This window comes from Ursus maritimus, unplaced genomic scaffold (genome assembly GCF_017311325.1).
Source record: "Ursus maritimus isolate PB19 unplaced genomic scaffold, ASM1731132v1 scaffold_3, whole genome shotgun sequence".
Taxonomy (NCBI): Eukaryota; Metazoa; Chordata; class Mammalia; order Carnivora; family Ursidae; genus Ursus; species Ursus maritimus.
The window spans coordinates 14,395,217-14,414,558 of NW_024425563.1; the positions used below are offsets into that span (position 1 = coordinate 14,395,217).

The 19,342-nt window shown below is 44.5% G+C and overlaps 1 protein-coding gene and 1 non-coding gene across 4 annotated transcripts in view; one reads left to right on the top strand and one right to left on the bottom strand.

Moving 5' to 3' along the window:
• Positions 1–19,342, top strand: part of HIPK2 (homeodomain interacting protein kinase 2) — a 172,450-nt gene that overhangs the window by 136,110 nt on the left and 16,998 nt on the right. For 2 of the 3 annotated variants that reach the window (XM_040643945.1, XM_040643948.1), the window contains exons 8-12: positions 1,648–1,855; positions 2,748–2,869; positions 11,400–11,542; positions 14,305–14,484; positions 17,273–17,554. In XM_040643945.1, coding sequence (XP_040499879.1) covers positions 1,648–1,855; positions 2,748–2,869; positions 11,400–11,542; positions 14,305–14,484; positions 17,273–17,554 — 935 coding nt within the window. The remainder of the gene's footprint in view (positions 1–1,647; positions 1,856–2,747; positions 2,870–11,399; positions 11,543–14,304; positions 14,485–17,272; positions 17,555–19,342) is intronic. The other variant, XM_040643946.1, reaches the window with a different exon arrangement.
• LOC121105976 lies at positions 8,095–8,201 on the bottom strand. Its single transcript, XR_005838708.1, has one exon. It is a non-coding gene; the product is annotated as a U6 spliceosomal RNA (small nuclear RNA).

Below are 19,342 nucleotides of genomic sequence, written 5' to 3' on the forward strand. Positions count from 1 at the left end.
CTGGAGGACATTGGTCCCCAGGGAGGGAAGCCCAGGGTACAGTGGGAAATGTGTATGGGGAGGAGCCTCCAGGGCAGGTGGGGCCGCAGAGAGAACAGAGGAAACACAAGGCATGTCATCAGTAACAAAACACAGACGCTCGCACACACACGTCACACGTGCATTCCCAGTCACACTACCTGGAGGCCCAAAGCAGCCACTTATTGTGACAATATGTATCTTAAAATCCAAAAATGTCTGCTACCTAATGTAATGATTACTTTCAAACAAATTAATTTGCTTTGCACAAAAATTCAACATAAATTCCAAGTATTAAAAAAAAACATGAAAAATGAGATTTTATTCTTTTTATCAAATTTGACATGTATACGTACCCTTCTTAAAATTCTGTTTCTGCACGTGTCCAAGATACCCTTGTGGCTCTTGCCTCCTTATCCTCCAGTCCACGGAACCTCTAGTGGCAAAACTTGTAAACAATGTTGAATTCGAAGACACGGGTGACCTCCTCCCCCTATCTTGCTGTAGGATCAGTGTGAAGAAGGCTAGGATGGGGCAAAGCCAGAGAATTCCCAATTCAGAACTGAGTTTCCTTGCTTCCCACGGAAGTTCATTCTCAAATGATGTTTCTTTCCAAAAGGGACAGGAGAAGAGGACATAATTTCAGAGTTTATATTTAACTCTTCTCCATTTAAATTCTCCTGACCCACCGGCATCTCTCCTGTCTGGCTTCCAGCCTTCATAGCTAAACACCAGCATAAGAATGCCCCAAACTCAAACTAGGAACCCCACGCTCAGTGAGTCCCACCCCGTGGCTGGCTGGTTCTGTGGCGTGTTAATTTGCAGTCATGTGCTCTGCAGCCGTCTGAGGGTATCTGTAAACAGTACTCCCCTTAGACCTGAGCAGGAGGGCCCCCTTCCAAGGCCTACCTAAGCCTTCCTCTGTGTGTGTGTGCTTCCGTGCCAAACTCTGGGTACCTGGGCCCCTGTGCCTGCAGAGGCCACCTCCTGGCTTCATCCTCCCGAGTACGGACTGCACCACCAGGCCCAAGAGAAGGGGAGTGTGAACGGAGCTTGGACATGTGGGCCGGCGGGTCCACATATGTGCACCCAAAGCCCCCAAGCTGTGGGACGGAGCTGGGGCAGGAAGAGAAGGAAGGCAAGAGGTCAGCTCTCACCTCCTTTCCCGCCCCATTCCCCGCCCCATCACCATGTTCCAGTGCAGAACCCAAGGAATCCAAGGGTCCTAAACTCAAACCTGGCCTTCCAGGTAGTTGTGAAGTGTATTTGTCAGAGTAGAAGGGCAGCGCATAAATAGTTTCCGGCCCGATCTTTAACTCTGCAGTTTTTAGACCTGTGTGAGGCAAGCTTCCGTGTGCCCGTCGTCCAGGCCCCACACATGTTAGGAACTGGCCTGAGTGTAAGCCCCGAGGGTGATTCTGTCTGTTGTGGCTGCAGGGGCCTGCTCTTCCTTGAGACTTCAGCTGTGTCTCCACTCCCCTCTGTTTTTGCTTTTTCGCTCTTGGTTTTTTTATTCGTTCGTTCTTCTTTTGAGTTCATTTATTTGCTTTAGACTCGTGGCTCCCAACATACCACCTCCCTCATTTTTTATTTTTGTTTATTTGTGTTTAATCCCCATCACTCCTTTAGGCTCCCACCTCCACCAGCGCCACTCTTCCCTTAGCCAATCCCGAGGTCTCCATACTAAACTACCAATCTGCACTCTACCAGCCCTCAGCGGCATCGATGGCCGCAGTGGCCCAGCGGAGCATGCCCCTGCAGACAGGAACAGCCCAGATCTGCGCCCGGCCCGACCCCTTCCAGCAAGCTCTCATCGTGTGTCCGCCCGGCTTCCAAGGTAAGGATGAGCAGAGGCTGCCGCTCACCTGCCTCCTACCGGAGGACCTCTGGGGCACTGGTACACGTGGCTTTCTGGCATCACTGAACTTGAGGGCCCCTCTCCTGCTCAGGCCAGCCTAGAAACAATAGGACTTGGGCCTCAGCACCAAGTTGTTTTTCTCCCCACCTGCTGGTGTTTTTGTCCCTGGCCAGCTGTCTGTAAATGAGCACGTTGTTTGGGCTCCTATTGTGAGGCTGATGTCAGCTTACATTTCCTCCAATGAAATCTCCTCCCAGCGGGTTATCTGTAAAGAGTTGCCACTCTGCCGGCCAACCCAGTCTCCGTTCTCATGAAAAATAGAAATCTGCCCGAAAAGTACCTCCCAGGCCTGTCCCCCAAATGATTCTTTAGCCATGCACCCAACACTCTTCTCCTGAAAGTTCCAAGAAGCCAGAGTTGACTGTGTGCGAGGTTACCGTGTATCCAGAAAGCTCAAGTATTTGAGCTTTGCACACCCCACGGTGTGAGCCCATGTGGGGCTGCTCAGTTTCAGAGTGTAATTCCAGTGGATTCGGACGCCCTTCCCAACACCCCAATACCCCAGGTGTATTCTCCTGTTAGAAGCCAGTTTTCTGCTGTCATTTGTCAGCATAACTGTTCCACTTTGGGCTCTTACAGACTCCTTAATTTGACCTTCTAGTCTCTGAAAACATTCAAAGTTGTTTTTTTGTGGCTTTTACAATTTTAAGTTAGAAACTAAAGGGGACACTTGCAAAGGACCAGGTGATAGCCGGCAGGGACTGGAGAGAAGGGGAGATGAGTCCTGACCAGCTGGCCAGGAAGGTTCTCTGCATCCAGCAGTTTCTGACCACCCAACCACCCCTCTCTCCCTTGCCCGGGTCTGGAATAGGGTTGCAGGCCTCGCCCTCTAAGCACGCTGGCTATTCCGTGCGAATGGAGAATGCCGTGCCCATCGTCACTCAAGCCCCGGGAGCGCAGCCTCTTCAGATCCAACCAGGTCTGCTCGCCCAGGTAATTCTTTCTTTATTATTACTGGTATTGCCATTATCCGTGTTAATGTTGTTCACAAAAGAGATAGATCTCCGCTAATTCCCTCCTTGGCAATGAGTTAGGTGCTTCGACTCATTAGAATAGATCAGTAATATTCTGAATGATCCCCAGGCGAATCACCTTCCCACGTATCTTGCTTATAATTCCACGAAGAAATTTAGACACAGGGCGAGTCTGGGGAAATTATTATTACTACTGTAGCTTTATAATGCAAATTAATATGGGAGACATAAGTTTTAATCCTAATTCTGCTAATAACTTTGTGACCTAAGGCAAGTCAGTTAACATTTCTTTGCCTTGAATTTCTTTCCTATAAAATAGAAATTATTTTTTAGAGCCAAAAGAAGCCTTGGAGATTATCTCCTTATTTCATAAGGAGTTGAAAAACCAGGATCACAGAAGCTATGAGCTGGAACCTTCCTTATCTGTTCACATGGGTACCCCGAAGGTAGCATGAGAACAGAGGCAAAAATGCTTGAAAAATGTGCAAAATGTTGTGGAAATTTAAGGTAACAGAGTGACGTGATGATAACCGTCATTAGTCTTTAATGGCGCTCAAACAAATACATCATCGTTATGCCAGGCACTTTATAGTTGTTAATTGATTTAATCCCCACAACAGCACGATAAGTAAGGTATCTGTCTCCAGGTGACAAATAGGGAAAGCAGGCACAATCCCTGGCTCAGAGTCCCACAGCAATCAGGTGACAGAACCAGGACACAAACCCTTCTACAGAATCATTTCCATTGCTGGGCAGCAAGGACACCTTAACCTAAATGTTGTTAGGTTAGAGGCACATTAATTTATAAATAAGGTAGGTTCCCAGCCTTTTCTCAAAGTGTTCCTACAGACACTTTTCTTTGTGGTATCTTCTGTTGAACAGAAGTTTTTGGTTTTAATTTTAATGTAGTGAAATTGCATAGGTCTCTTTGGGCTCCCTACTCCATTGGCCTTTCTAATGTGCTGCTGTCTTTTAACTGTTACAGCTAACACATGTCTTGCTGTCTGGTAGGGACAGCCCCGTTCCCAGGTCGTTCTTCAAAATTTCCTTGTCTAGCCTGGATCCTTCACTTTCCATATGAATTTAACCGTCACTCTTACAAACAAAACAATCACTGGCTCAGAGTCACAGCCAATTAGCAATTGTCATTTCAAAACAAAAGGCCCTGAAGTGTATTTATTGGACTTGAGTTAAATTTGTATTTAGCTGAGGAAAAGCTGACATCCTTATTGTATTCAGTCATTTCATGCACGAACACAGCATAACTGTATATTTATCTCTTATTCTTTTCATGAAAGGTTTCTTTTGTTGGAATAATTCCTAAATATTTTACAGGTTTTGTTGGTATTAATGATTTTATTAATTTTGTTTTCCAATTATTTGGTTTTGGTTTCTGGGACTAACCCTGATTTTGGTCTACTGAGTTTCTTATCTAGCAGTCCTTTTTTTTTTTTTTTTAATATTTTATTTATTTATTTGAGAGAGAGAGAGCACACACACGCATGTGCGCACACGAGCAGGGGGAGGAGCAGAGGGAGAGGGAGAAGCAGACTCCTCTCTGACCAGGGAACCGACACGGGGCTCGATCCCAGGACCCTGAGATCATGACCAGAGCCACCCAGGTGTCCCTATCTAGCAGTCCTTCTAAACTTGGAGTAGTTCTTGTTGTTTCTGTGAATTCCCATGGATTTCTTATGGGGACTACCTTCTTACTAGCTTTATTTCTTCCTTTACGATCCGTATGCCACTATGCTGCCAGCACCTCAAAACAGTGTTGAACAACAGTGTGGACGCTGGACACCCTTAACTGGTACCTGACTTTATAGGAAATTCTTCTGTTTGCCCTATTTTGTTTGCTGTCAGTATTTGGTAGAAACTTTATCAAGCCTGCTAATTTTTTAATGGAGTTATATCACATGTTCTTTCTGCATCGATTAAAATACTCTTGTGGTTTTTGTTCATTCATCTGCTAATGTGACGAGTTACATTAATAGGTTTTTAATGTTAAATTGTCCTTGTATTTCTGGGATGAGCTTTATTTGATCATGTGTGTTTGATACGCACTTATGCTTTTCAGTACTGGATTGTTCGTAAATACCATGGTTAGCGTTTTTGCATCTGTGTTCGGAAGTGAGAAATGGCCTATAATTTCTCTCTTATAGAAGCCTTGTCTAATTTGGGCATCGAGGTCATCCCAGTCTCAAACAATATGTTGGATATTATTACCCTCTTCTGTGTTCTGGAACAGCTTACTTAAGGTGGATATTTATCATTCCTTGTCTCTGTTCTTAAGTCCAAAATGACACTGCAGTGACCACGGACACCAGCTTCTGATGGCACACAAAGTTGTGTTGCTGAAAGTTTATAAACAGAGAACCTTCCATATGTAAAGTAGGCCTTCTACTTCTACCTCTCTCGCTGGTCCTCATAGCTTCCTTTTGCTCGCACAGTTTGGTAGGAGGGAGTTTGGAAAAGGCCAAGAAAGATCAGGAGAAAGAACTACAAGCTCACTCCAGGGGCCAACTATCTTGTTCATACTTTCTCTGATGGGCAGAAATCCAGACCAGCCTCCCAGCACTCCTCCTCTGTGACCCAGAACCTATAGACCTCACACGTACTAACAGATTTTTTTTTTGTTTGCCCACTTAACCCTGGCAAGCGAGAAATCATTTCTGAAAGAAATAATAATTAGCATTCTTATTAGCTAACCTAGACATTCTTTATTCAGTTGGGGGAAAAACAGTAGGCTCAGCATTTCTGAATTTGTCCTTTAATCATAGCAGGGAAGAGCTTTACCTTTGCCTACTTGAAAGAGAGTCCCTAGAGTGCTGTAAATCTCCAAGTGGATTTAACCTAAACCTGTAATTGGGAGAGGGAACAAAAAATACGTGTACAAAGAATTTAGTCACTACAGTGTTTATAACAGGGAACGACTAGAAGCAATTTGAATGTTCATCAGTAGGAGATTTGTTAAATAAATTGATGTGTGTGCATAAAATGGAACACCATGTAGCCATTAAAAAGGACATGGTAGGGGCGCCTGGGTGGCTCAGTCAGTTAAGCGTCTACCTTCGGCTCAGGTCATGATCCTGGAGTCCCAGGATTGAGCCCCTCATCAGGCTCACCACTGAGCTGGGAGTCTGCTTCTCCCCCCGTTTGTGCTTTCTCTCTCGTTCATAGTCTTTCTCAAATAAATAAATAAAATCTTTAAAAAAAAGAAGAAAAGGACATGGCAGACCACTGTGTCTTGACATGCAAAGATATTAGGTTAAAAAAAATTCCTGCGCTATCCCGTATCACCATGTGACTTTCTGGTCATTGGTTGTTTTCTTTTTCTGTTTGTCGCTTAATCCATGCCAGTATGTTAGCCCATAAAGGTGGAGCTCTGTCCTAGATATTTTTAATTGGTGCCTTCAAAGGATGAAAGTAAGCTAATTTATAAAACTAGTTTGGTGGCTATAACAAAGCAATAAGTAAGCATTTAAACTAGTGCCCTCATTTTTCTCTGGGTAAATTCCTAGGCATCAGGCAGATGCATTCCAAACGTTATCTTTACTTTAAACATATCCAAAAAGTGGGTATCACTCTTTACAAATATTTAAACCTTTCCAAGGATTGTATTTGTGAAAGTTTAGAGACAGAGTCTTTGAATCCATTCCTCGTGTTCGTTCTGTTTGCTTTGCCTTTTCCTCCCCACCTTCCAGCAGCACCCCACGTCCTTCAAGCGTGCCCCAAGGATGTGTGCACGGGAGGCCGGAGTGAAGTCACACCCTCTTGAGTCAGTGATCTGGGAGTGGTCTTCACAGACTGTCTCACCCATACAGCCTTGTTGGTGCTGCCCAAAGGGGGTCCCCCTCTGTCCTCCCAAGCCTCAAGCCAGAGCTCACCCCTTGACCACCGTCAGAAACTGAGAATGAGTGGGTAAAGGTAGAGAGGGGGGAAACACAGTGCTCAATTGAGACAGTATTGAATTTAGTTCACTTTTCAAATGGCAGGATCCAAAACCCCCTTTGACTAGCAAGGCTGGAACAGAAATTCAGAGCTCCCTCCCACCCCCCACCCCCCAAGATGTGGAGATTTGTGAAGGGCTGCAGCCTTTCATGAAGAAGGGGCCTTCTTCTAGCCAGTCAAGTCATATCACCTGAATCGCTTTAAATGTTTCCCTAAGGACAGTTGGCTGGAACTTCTTAAACCGTCCAAAATACAAAACTTCAATGCTTCTCACTCAAATCCTCCTCTGGTAACATTTTCAGCAACCAGTCTGTCTTGCCCTCTGCTTCTGTCTTGCTTGGTGCCTGAATTGTTAATGAATAAGGAAGACTTTTCCATCTACTTTTATGCGTTTACCACGAGTCCCTGATCCTCAGTAGAGCCGTCGTTCTGTGTGTGCTCTCCATAGAGGTAGTATGCTGGCTGAGAGCATGGGCTCTGGCATTTGATTGCCTGTAAGTCAGAGGCCAGTACCACAACTTACCAGCTATAGGATTTAGGGAAGTTATTTTCTAATTGAATTTTTCTTCCAAATAATACATGTACCTAATTTTTAAAGTTAAATGAGTCTACAGACTTACCAGAAAATAGTAGTCTTCTGCTCTATCCCATCCCCAATGTCCAATCCCCCAAAATAACTTTTAACTGTTGTTTTGATATTTAACTCCAAGTTTCTAAATAACATGCTTAAACTACTTTTTACTGATATTTCCATTTTAGAATTTCCATGTTACTGTGGAAGATGAAGACTTAGCCCCCAACCCCACCGCATCCCCACAGCACCTGCCCAATCATGCGCTCTCCCTCTCTCCCTCTCTCCCTCCCTCCTCTCTTCCTTTCTCCCATTCCTCCCATGGAAGTTTCTTATTCAACCACTTTGCATTATTTACATAATTATTATCATCAGTATTATATAATATTATTCTCAGTTGAGCCTCATACTATATTATGATTCTGTTCCTTTCCTGTGCAACTTGTTTTTCCTGGAGTTAATGGTGGTTTCATTTTTTCATTGGGTTAGTTTCCTCTCTCTCAAGACTCTCCTTGTGCTCGGTGGTCTGAAATTTCATGAGTATATGCTTCCTCATGTGTCTTTTTTCATACATTGTCTTGGACAGTGTTTGCCCTTTTAGTCTAGAAGTTTTTCTTTTATTTTTCCTTTAAGTTTTTCCCCTCCATTTTCTTTTTCTTACTTTCAATATGGAATGCTTCGTGCATGTGCATGTCATCCTTGTGCAGGGGCCACGCTGGTCTTCTCCGTATTGTTCCAATTTTAGTATATGTGCTGCCGAAGCCAGCACTTTCTCTGTTTCCTCTTTGTGAAATTATTATTAACTGGATGTTGGTGCTTCTGAATTAAATTCATGATTTTCATCTTTTTTCCCATTTTCTCTCTTTTCTATCTGTGCTTCTTTCCCAGAGATTTTCTCAACTTTAAAAAAAACCTTCTAAGAAATTAAGTTCTGTTGTAGTTCTCATTTCTAAGAATTCTTTCTTATTCTCTGAATATAGATATGGACGTATAGATGTATATTCCTGTATATGATCTTGTTTCATATATATGTATACATGTGTGTATGTGTGTGTGTGTGTGTGTGTGTATAATTCTTTTTTTTTTTTTAACTCTGTGAGGACAGTTTAAGTTTTTGAGAATTTACTTCTGATTTCTATACTGTTTTTGTTTCCTCTGAGTTTCTTCTTCTGTTTTAGACTCACGTTAGAAGCTTCCTTTAATATCTGGTTATCCTTGGCTGTTCATTCATATCTAAGACCGAAGCACTAAAAAACTAATTTGAAAGCTACAGGAGGGAAAGGACTTTTGAATGTGGACTTCTGTCTAGTCTGATAAGGGGTGAGCCCAGCATTTTCACTGGCAGATTCCTTGATCCTCCAATATATCTGTAGTTTTTTCTTTTGGACCAGTCAGTTTACCTAGAGAGAATCCTCCAGCCTCCTACTTTGGCGGGGAGTGGGCAGGAGGGTATAAGCCTGCATACCAGGGTCTGCAAACTGAAAGGTAAAGTAATCTCACAGACGTGACCTTAGATTCCCCAGTCTTCTAACTCAGTAATTGCCCTTCCATTTTCCAGTTTCCAAGATTTTGTTAACTGTTATTGTCTCCTCTGTTGTCTTTGTCCTTGTGGGTCTCTATATTTTTTTATTCCTCCATGATCATTTCAGTTGGGTTTAGAGGAAGAGAGCAATAAATGTTTAATTTACTACATTTCTGGGCAGGTTATTTAGCCTCTCTGTAGTTCAGTTTATCTATCTGAGAAATGGGGAGAAATAACAGTCCTTACCTCACAGAACTGGTGTTCAGATGAAGTCAGAAACTTGGGGCGCCTGGGTGCTTCCATTAGTTGAGCATCCAACTCTTGATTTCGGCTCAGGTCATGATCTCAGGGTCATGGGATCCAGCCCCATGTTGGGCTCTGCACTCAGCACAGAGTCTGCTTCCCTCTCTGTTCATGTGCCCCCACACCCCCCCCCGAAATAAATAAATAAATAAATAAAATCTTTTTAAAAAAAGATGAAGTCAGAAACCTATCTATGGTCTTAGCTCTGTGCTTGGCATGCGTATGCATCAAGAAGTATTAGCTCTAGGGGCGCGTGGGTGGCTCAGTCGGTTAAGCGTCTGCCTTTGGCTCAGGTCATGATCCCAAGATCCTCAGATCAAGCCCCGTGTCATGCTCCCTGCTCAGCCAGGAGCCTGCTTCTCCCTCTCCCTCTCCCCCTCCTCTGCTCATGTGTCCTCTCTCTCTCTCTCTGACTCTCTCTCACTCTCTCTCTCGAATGAATAAATAGAATCTTAAAAAAAAAAAAAGTATTAGCTCTAATCTTATAAATTATAAAGTAGTAATAAATTATAAGTTATAGAAGTGTATACAAGTAATTATACAAGTGTGAAGTGTCATCTCACATGAGTTGAACATGTCATTCAGTGAAAGGGGTCAAAAATAGCCTTTACCCTATCTCTTTGAGGTAAAATGTTAACATCCATTTTAGGGAAGTAGGGGAGAAAAATGATGTCCTTGGCTTAATATCAAGATTTATTATTTAAAAGTAACAAAACACATGCTTTTCTGGAACGCTGAAATGAGTCTCAAAGTCCGTGTAAATCTTAACTGCCGACAAAATTATTACTCATTTAACTTTTTGAACTCGTAACTATTTTAATCAATTAAATTATTTTTCTGCTGTGTCTGAATTCAGTCAACTTGAAATCTAGTTAACTATAATTAATTGCCTTGGTAGAATTGCTTCTTTCATTTTATGAACATTTATTAAACACTTACTGTATAAACTGTGGTCCCTGTGCTTTTTGCCTGTATCAAAACAGATCAATAAGCAAACAGGCAATGTGAAAAAGGTATGAGAGATCTCACTGGCTTCATGTGCACTATGAAAAGGATGGACCAGGTGAACCATCCACTCAGATCTAAATTGTGGTTGTATCATTTTATACACATCATTGTTTATTAAGCTTTGTCTCAAGTTTGTGATTCATTTCCAGAAGTGCTTATTTGTACATATGAGCCAAAACACACATTTTAGGATGCAGTTTGTGGAGCACTATATTAAAGAAATTACCCAATGTTAGTGATATCCAGCCCAGTGGAAAGAACAGCATGTAACTGGATCTTTAAATTCTTCCTGCCCAAGAAGTATTTTACCTTAGCAGTGTTCCTTTCGGCGTCCAACTTTGGACAACTGTGTTCAGTCAGAATCATTTAATAACCAAAGGCAAGCAGAATAGTGACTGAAGATAAAGAAAGCTTAGAACACCACGCCAACACACGCTGCCCCTCCCCAGTGACTCTGTTCAAGGAAGAATCAGCGAAGTTCATTTTAGAGTTCTTAGAAAAAGCTTAGTATTTATGAAGAATCAAGCTGTGACCTTCTAACTACGTCTCATTTTGGCTTTGATGGACCAGGGTAATTCTCAGTGAAGCTTAAGGTCCCAGCTAAGAATTTTACTTCATGCTTCCTTGCTCTCGGATGTGGGCAAATATCTGGTCATCTCAGAATTATGTTACTTTAGATTCAGAAGATAGCACAAGTTGGAGGTCTAGATTCTAATTCATAAACAAAAGGCAAAATAAAGGATGGAAAACCTCTTGCACGCAGAAAGTTACCTTTGCGTGGCCCAGTGCAGCTATCTCAGTCTCTTGCACTCTATGCCGGAACAAATCGGTAAGTGAACTTTGGGAAACTTTGAGCACTGTTCTTAGAGCAAATTTATAAACAAATCATTTCTTCCACATGAATAAATCCCTTCCATACGACTCTTTGCCCATGTACTTACTAGCTTCTGTGTAGGCCATAGATGTTCATTTGATCTCCCCTTAACTTAGTTTTCAAGGCCAAAGACCAGGTCTCCACTTTCATACCCATCACAGGGTCCAGCACAGCCCCGGGCACAGAATCAGGGCTTGACTCACGCAGACAGACTATGTGATTAACAAACATGTTGATGGCACACGTCCTCTGCTCTACAGCAGGCCTGGCCAAGTGGGACCCAGCAAATCCTGCTTCCCCCGGCATGGCAGCAGCTGACCGGAGTGGCCACCCACACATCTGTGCAGCACGCGACTGTGATTCCCGAGACCATGGCAGGCACCCAGCAGCTGGCCGACTGGAGGTAAGCAGGAAAGCAGGCACGTCTGGGACCGGAGGCATGTCCGCTGCTCACCCAGAGAGCTGCCGGGCTGGCCTGTGCTGTCAATTCCGTGATTTAGAGAGAACTTTTTAAATTAAAAAGAATATGTGGAATATGAGTGCAGTGTAATGAGAGTTCACTTTTAAATAAATGTACCAGGACAGAAGAAAATCAGCTTCATGACCTTATGGTCAGTTGTCATTTTCGACCCCAAAATCAGTTACATCATTTGATCCCCCGTGCACTTCACGGACTTGCCTCCGGATTATTTTTGGTTTGTTTCTCAGAATTAAATTCCACTCCCAGAAAATAAAGATGTGTCAGCCATGAAAGAAAGCAGAAGGGAGTCCCTGAGGCTCCTAAGCAATTCTAGAAAGTGTTCTCAGGGTGTTTGGAGACATGGGCACACTGGAGTTGTATCTGACCTCTCAGGGGAAAGCTTGACAGAATGGGGTTTATTTGGAATGGTAACCTCTGGCGTGTTTGCTGAATGTGTCTCTTCAGTGAATAGTCCTATCTGCTAGATCAAAGTCCGTTTTCCACAGACCCCAGGGGCCCAAAGCGAACAGCCACCAGCACAACGTACCCCCTGTATCCGTTTCCAGCACCCCACCCATCCTGCTCACTGGCTTTCTCACCAGCACCTTGCTCCTTTGTTTTTATGGCCACTTTCCACTTTCTCTTGTACTCTCCACCCACTCCATCCCAACACCTACCACAGTGCCCCCTTCACCAGTGCAGAGCCAAATGACAGTCCCCACGTTGTGTCCCCCTTACCACGGCTCTCCAGGCTCTTTCAGCCCAACCATCAGGGTGTCCCTCCACTCCTGACAGTCTCCATACTAACCATGGAGCCTCCCTTAAGTTCCTTTTCTGATCTCAAAGGCTATTGTGAATAAAGAGCTCTCAGTACAACCAAGAGGGGCGGAGACAGAAGCCCCCAGGCAAGCCTCAAACCAGCTTCCTCTCTTCCTCCATCTCATTTTCTGACTAGTAGAAACAAGAGAGGACGGAGGCTCTTTCCTGCAGCCCCACTCACTTCCCACTAACAGCACCCAAGTCCATCCCCACTCACTGGAAGCACTTTCAAAGAAGTGGGTTCAGTTCTGGTTCTGCGTGACCTGGGGCAAGTTACCTAAACCTTATGAGCCTCAGTTTCTTCTTCAGTAAAGTGGGGATAAGAATGCCTACCTCACAGAATTGCTGAGAGGTTTAAATGAAGATAAAATACAAAGCACTTGACCTGTATTAAACATGTATTATACTAGCACCTGGTACATGACAGGCAATAAATAAACCTGTTATCTTCCCTTCGCACCATTCACAATGGCTCACGCTCTGTGAGACTGCCTTCCCTCTCCAGCTCATTAGGAACAGCAACCAAGTGGAAAAGCTGTCTGACCAACTGGTTTTTTTCTCACCCCTTTTTCTCCTAAAAGACCACACATATATGCTATACTACTTTTTTCCTGCGTCTTTCTGTGTTTACAGCTCACTTAATCTCAGCCAAATTCACATACTCACTCGCTCATACAGACTTTCCTGTGCCTCCTGCCTCCTCAGCTCTTACCTGGTTACCACAGGAAACACTTAAAGCCAACACTCTCTTTCCAGTCTCTTCTCCATGTCATATGTGGGCCAAAGAACATCCATAATCATGGCTTATAAACAAAAGAGAAGTACTGATGCTAGACTTGTATCAAAAAGAATGCCATTCTGTAGAAGAAACAGCAACTACAAAGTCAGGAAGCCATAACATCAGCTTCTAAGTGTGAATGTCCAACAGACGCTATCAAAATCTCTACAGAAGTATCTACCTACTTCTTTTTTTTTTTTCCTATTCATCCTTTTCCCCAAGTTGTGAAGATGAATTTTATAATATTTTTAAAATTCAAATAAATTCTCCTTTAACTTTTAATTTTATTAGGTGCTAAATGGGCTTTTACGGGCAAGTCTCTGAATTAATCATCACTTTTAATATTTCTGTGGGAAAACAAGCCTTTGAGCTCCATACAACCCAGATCATAAGAACTCTTGAAAGATAACCCACTTCCAGGATATTGGCTGCCAGTAGTACTTCTAGCAACATGTGTCTGACTCTTATTAATTTTGACTTAGTACCAAATTCTATACACGTCTAGTCAACCTTCAGGTAATCTAATTGTTCATTCAGCAAGCATGTAATTAATTGACCAGCTGCTACATGCCTGAGATTTGTGCTAGCCATGAAGAGAATTCAAAAGAATGTTAACATTTCAAACAGTAGGAACATACAACTCCATTTTCAAAGTTGTTTTTTTTTAACATAAGCTACAAATTTCTCATTTATAAAATGGCATTACTTCGATATCCTACCTCACAGAGTGCAATAACCCATTGAAGGCACTTGTACATTCTAAAATAAAATGCACGCAGTCACCAGTTTGGGGATGTTAAAAGGTAGAAGGAATATTAATCTCCTCTCCCCAGAACTTAAGCTGAATTTGCAACTTGCCATTCTTCCCATTTGCAACGTCCTCTTTCTCACTCACCACCAAACTATGTTCCTGCCCGCTTCTTCAGAACAGCACTTAAAGGCACCTGGGAGGCTTATCTGATGAGCTCATCTCTTCAGCAACTCCATGAGCTCATGAGAACCAACTTTTTAAATGTGGCTTTTAATTGGGGAGGAAGTTTTATCTTAAAAAAGAAAATCCATATTTATAAAACCAATAAAGAGCCTTGTTTTCCCATCTCCCATTCAGGAACACCCACGCTCACGGCAGCCATTACAATCCCATCATGCAGCAGCCTGCGCTATTGACTGGTCATGTGACCCTTCCAGCAGCCCAGCCCTTGAATGTGGGTGTAGCCCACGTGATGCGGCAGCAGCCAACCAGCACCACCTCCTCCAGGAAGAGTAAGCAGCACCAGTCCTCTGCGAGGTAGGTGGTGAGAATTGCCCTTGAGGAGAGAAACCTCAGAAGACTGGAAGGTAGAGAAACCTCTTAGCGTTAGGGAATGTCAGCATGTGCTCTGAGTCCCAGGCGTGGGACAGGGAGTGGCCCCAGAATGTTTGCTGAATGTGTCAGACCACTGGATAGTGCTAGGGATTGAAGGCAGCACTCACTCGGTCTTACCTGCCTCTTGCCTTACCGTCGTCCCTGCTCTGCCCGTACCCCACGGGGGAGGGCCTGGATTTCCAGTGTTCGGTGCCTGGGTCTGAAGCCATTCGTGCCCTTTCACTTCTGTATAAAACACTTAGACTCGCCTCTGAAGTTGCACTTTGGAAATCATAATAATGTTTTTTTTTTTTAAAGCAGTAGAGAAGTGTGCTTACTTTGAAATCTAAGGTCAGAAATCTAACTCATTTAGCTGCTTCCTGAAATATAAGCAATGATTTTGGTTAATCCTAGACATTACCAGCAGAATAATCTTTCCCGTTCCTTTTCAATCCAGTCTCACCTCAGTGAACTCTTAAAAATCAAGGCAGAAAAGGCCACATACTTCGTGATCCCATTTACATGGCATTTTGGAAAAGGCAAAACTAGACCAGGAGTTTCCAGGGACCACTGGGTGGGAAAGGAGGGGATTGACAGGGACAGAGCATGAGGGAACTTTTCAGAGTGATGAAAAAGTTCTCTGTCTGGATTGGTAGGGGCTATGTGTCCCCTTGTCACAACTCATCAAACACTTCCAAAGGGTGACTTTTACTGTATGTAAATTATACCTCAATAAACTTGTCTTTTAAAAAGACAGATCTCCAAATTTAAAAAAAAAATTGAGATCGTGTAGATGCAGAGCTGCTCCTACGTTTTTCTCCAGAGTCACTGACTTGAGGGCACTTAATTGCTTATTTGGAATAGATGAATCAAGAGAAAGAAGTCCGGTACGTAAAATGTCTAGTGACTTTTGGTTTCCTACTTATTTAACCAGGTGCCAGAAATTAGGCCTGCCTTTTTATCATTTTCCTTTGAAGATTAACCCAGGAGCTGACTTCCTTCGAGCTGTCGTTCTTCTTCAGGATTCCTTATTTGGGTGTTGCTGACAACTCAGGGAAATTCATCTCAGATGTGCGGCAGCCCTGTGAAAACACAGCCTTGTCATTATTGGATTGGCTGGCAACAGGGGCCACCATCTCAACCCTTTGCTCTGTCGAGCCCCGCCATGTGGGTGGTCACACAGAAGACCAGTCTGACCCTGGGCTGAGCTTAGCATCCTCATGGCTCACCTTGTCAGGTAGAGGCAGTAAGAACTCTTAGCCTCCCAGCTTGTTGACAAGTCCCTCCCTGTTGCCCACTCACCACCCAGCGGGCTTCATGAAGGTTCATTGCCAGTACATTTCAAGATCGATGTAATTATACTACAAATGTTGTATTTGCCTATTTTTAAGACCAATGCCTTAAGCAAAACAGAAGGCTCTCCCTTGTTGGGTGGTACAGCCAGTGGCATTTCTTTAACAATGCCAAGTGGAGATATTTTAACTGCTGAAGTAGTGAAAACATAATCTCAAAATGGCAACAGAGTAACAATAACAAATGTATAGTTTTATGCTAAGTGCAAACAGTGGAACAATCTTTTCAGTAAAACTTATTGGCAGCCCCCAGAAAGGAACAAGAAACACGTCTGACACCAGCTATATAGAAAATTAAATAAATCTACAGAATTATTTTCATCTTCCTGCCTTTTAGCTAGGAAGTACTAGAATCTCCAAGGACATAAAAGTGTCTTAAAAATTTCATTGGGCTCTCACTGTATGGGTATGACCAAGGTCAGCAGAGGTTGGGGGAGAGGGGAAAAGGTAAGGTCTATTTTTCCCTTAAGTTAGCAGAAACTGCATTTGCTAATATTTTTTTAAAGATTTTATTTATTTATGTGAGAGCACAAGCAGGGGGAGCTGCAGGCAGAGGGAGAGGGAGAAGCAGGCTTCCTGCTGAGCAGAGTGCCCGACACGGGGCTCTCTCCCAGGACCCTGGGATCATGACCTGAGCTGAAGGCAGATGCTTAACCTACTACTGAGCCACCCATGTATTTGCTAATTTGATAAGGAATTTTGAGTCGATCAAAATAAAGATTAAAAGGTCTCTATTTAAGTACACCTTTTCCTCTTGCATTTTGCCCAGTTTTTCTCATTACAGTTCAGACAGAGTGGTAAACTTCCTATGAGGCTCAGGTGTCAAAGACATGAGTGTTTTAGTTTCGTAAGTTGCAAAACAGCCATTAGCAAGGAAACCAAAGCTTTAGGTGGCAAATAACATTTCTTTCAACTCCCTTCAAAACAAGACCCATGTACATTTGGAGAATGACAGGACAGAGCTTAGGAAGTCAGGCCTTGACCCTGAAGACAGTGTTGGGGAGGGAGGGCTGTGGTGGGGCAGACAACCCTGAGACCCTGGGCACTCATCTTGCCCCCGCAGACCAGCCCAGTCAGTCCTTGGGCAAGAGCCCGCTTCGAGAAGCTCCTGCAACCCCTGGCTGCTCCCTTTCTCCTGGGACAGGCACACGGCACCCGACCAGAGCCCAGAGAAGGCCAGGCCGCTGCCACCATCTGTGTAGCAAGTAACTGAAAGAAAGAGCTCAAGAGACAGCCACTTTTGCAGTTACAGAAAACATCTGAGTGCCCTGAACTCTCAATTTGTAACAGAGATTTGGCAAAGCTGGTGTCCCTAGATGTTGGGCTCCTTGGGAGGAGTTGCGGGGCCTCCCTGAACGGGTGTGGCTTTGTCGTTACAGAAACGTCTCCACCTGTGAGGTGTCCTCCTCGCAGGCCATCAGCTCCCCTCAGCGGTCCAAGCGTGTCAAGGAGAACACGCCTCCGCGCTGCGCCCTGGTGCACAGCAGCCCGGCCTGCAGCTCTTCCGTCACATGCGGGTGGGGCGACGGGGCCTCCAGCACCACCAGGGAGCGGCAGCGGCAGACGATTGTCATTCCCGACACCCCCAGCCCCACGGTCAGCGTCATCACCATCAGCAGCGACACGGACGAGGAGGAGGAACAGAAGCATGCCCCCACCAGGTGAGGCCCAGGCCTGGAGACTTCCAGGAAGGAGCAGGACAGGGGTGCACTGTGTGCTGCTGGCTCACACGGACAGTGCTCCGTGGATCTGGGCCCCTCTCCATCCCCGGACATGATGGTCTCTGTCTCCTGGCCCCTACATTTTGGTTTTGCCATGGCCTAGAGTCCTAAAGTGATTTCAGGGAAATGTCCCACAGATTTTCCGTAATTGTTCGATGCCAAAAGATTTTTGAATCACTTTGGTCGTGAAAAATAGTTACAGCCCCTATACATCTCGGGGACTTGAGACCGATTATACACAATGCCAGTGTATTTCAACTCCTATAAGCTTAAAAATCTCTGCCTTGGGCTGTTGAATTTATTCCCAGTTGGTCAGGATATTTCTCTAGCATCGCCTTGGCTCTCTCAGAATTCGAAGTAATTGTCCAATTAATCAGAAATTTCTGTGTCTGATTAACCCAATCTTTCAAACTGCCAGTTGGCTCTTCACCCAGAGAGCATTACTGTTTATTCCAAAGTAGTAAGAACTCATTTTATTCCGTGTATGCTTCCTGGGAAGGGGAAAGGAATATTTATTATATTTGCAAGACTATTAACCCTGGCGCCAAAGCCTCTTTTCCTGCATTTTCCAGCCAGACTTCAACAGAGTGCGGTTTGTACTTGGGCTGCCTGATGAGCCCCTGGGCCGTGCCCCACCAGAACAGTCTGTCCCCTGGCCTTTTGCAGCCCCAGGGGCCCCGGGGCCTCATAGCTCCCAGAGCTTCACAACCCCAGCTCCAACCTGCTGACCTCTCCCATTAGGACCAAGAGTCAGGGGAGGAGGCGGCCTGCCACTGCTGAGCCCAGCGCTGGCGGCCAGCACATGTACCTGAGGCGCAGCTTAACATTCACAACGAGGCCCCAGTTATTAATTCCTGATTGGATACAGTGTCACTAATTAGTAATCACAAATATTCTTGATGAAATAATAAATTCTCACGCTTGAAATCATTACCAAATGCACAGGTAGGCTAATTAAAACACTGTCGCTATAGGTATTCCTGCGGAGACTATCCCCTTCCCATCTTTAGAATGAACTCAGTACTTTGCTTGTTTTTCATGAGAGCTAGTGTATGTCTCATTCCAGGGTCCTCTTTCCCTGTTTAGTGTCTCAGCCTGGTGCTCAGTGTGTCTCAGAAAAGAATGTGATAGAGCCCTTCTGGGACTGGCGTCAGGTTTCTTTTTTGATAACAACCCCAAGTTGAGGCAATACTCTGTCCTCCCCAGTGCCTCATGCCCCCCAGCCCAGGAATATCATGGGCTCAGGTGGTCCCATTACAAAGAGAAAGTCTTCTCCCAGCCCCGAGCAGCCTGTCCCCATGTTTGTAGCAAGGGCCATAAACCAGGCCGAGCAACCCCACACAGCCCTTTGCTACAAATGGGAAAAAGAAAAAGCAATTTAAAAATCTGACAGTCAACCAGATTGGACTATCGTTTTTGAAGTATGAGATTTGAATTGACACAGAGCCTCAACATATGTGCTCAGGAGAGAACTGAATAGAGTGTCTGAGGAAAACGGAGGATGAGAGAGTGATCTCTCCACCAATCAGACGGCTGCCAGGGCCGAGCCCTGTGCCAGGCCTAAGCACAGACAGCTTCCCCAGAGGTCCTGAAAGCCCCAGAAAGACACCGGACTGAAATTCTTGGAAGCACGTAAGGACCTTGTTGTAAATCAGCTGGGACGTAGGGGAGGGCAGGGAACCTGCCCATGGGCAGGCATAGTGAGGGTGGGCTGCTGAGGACTGGAGC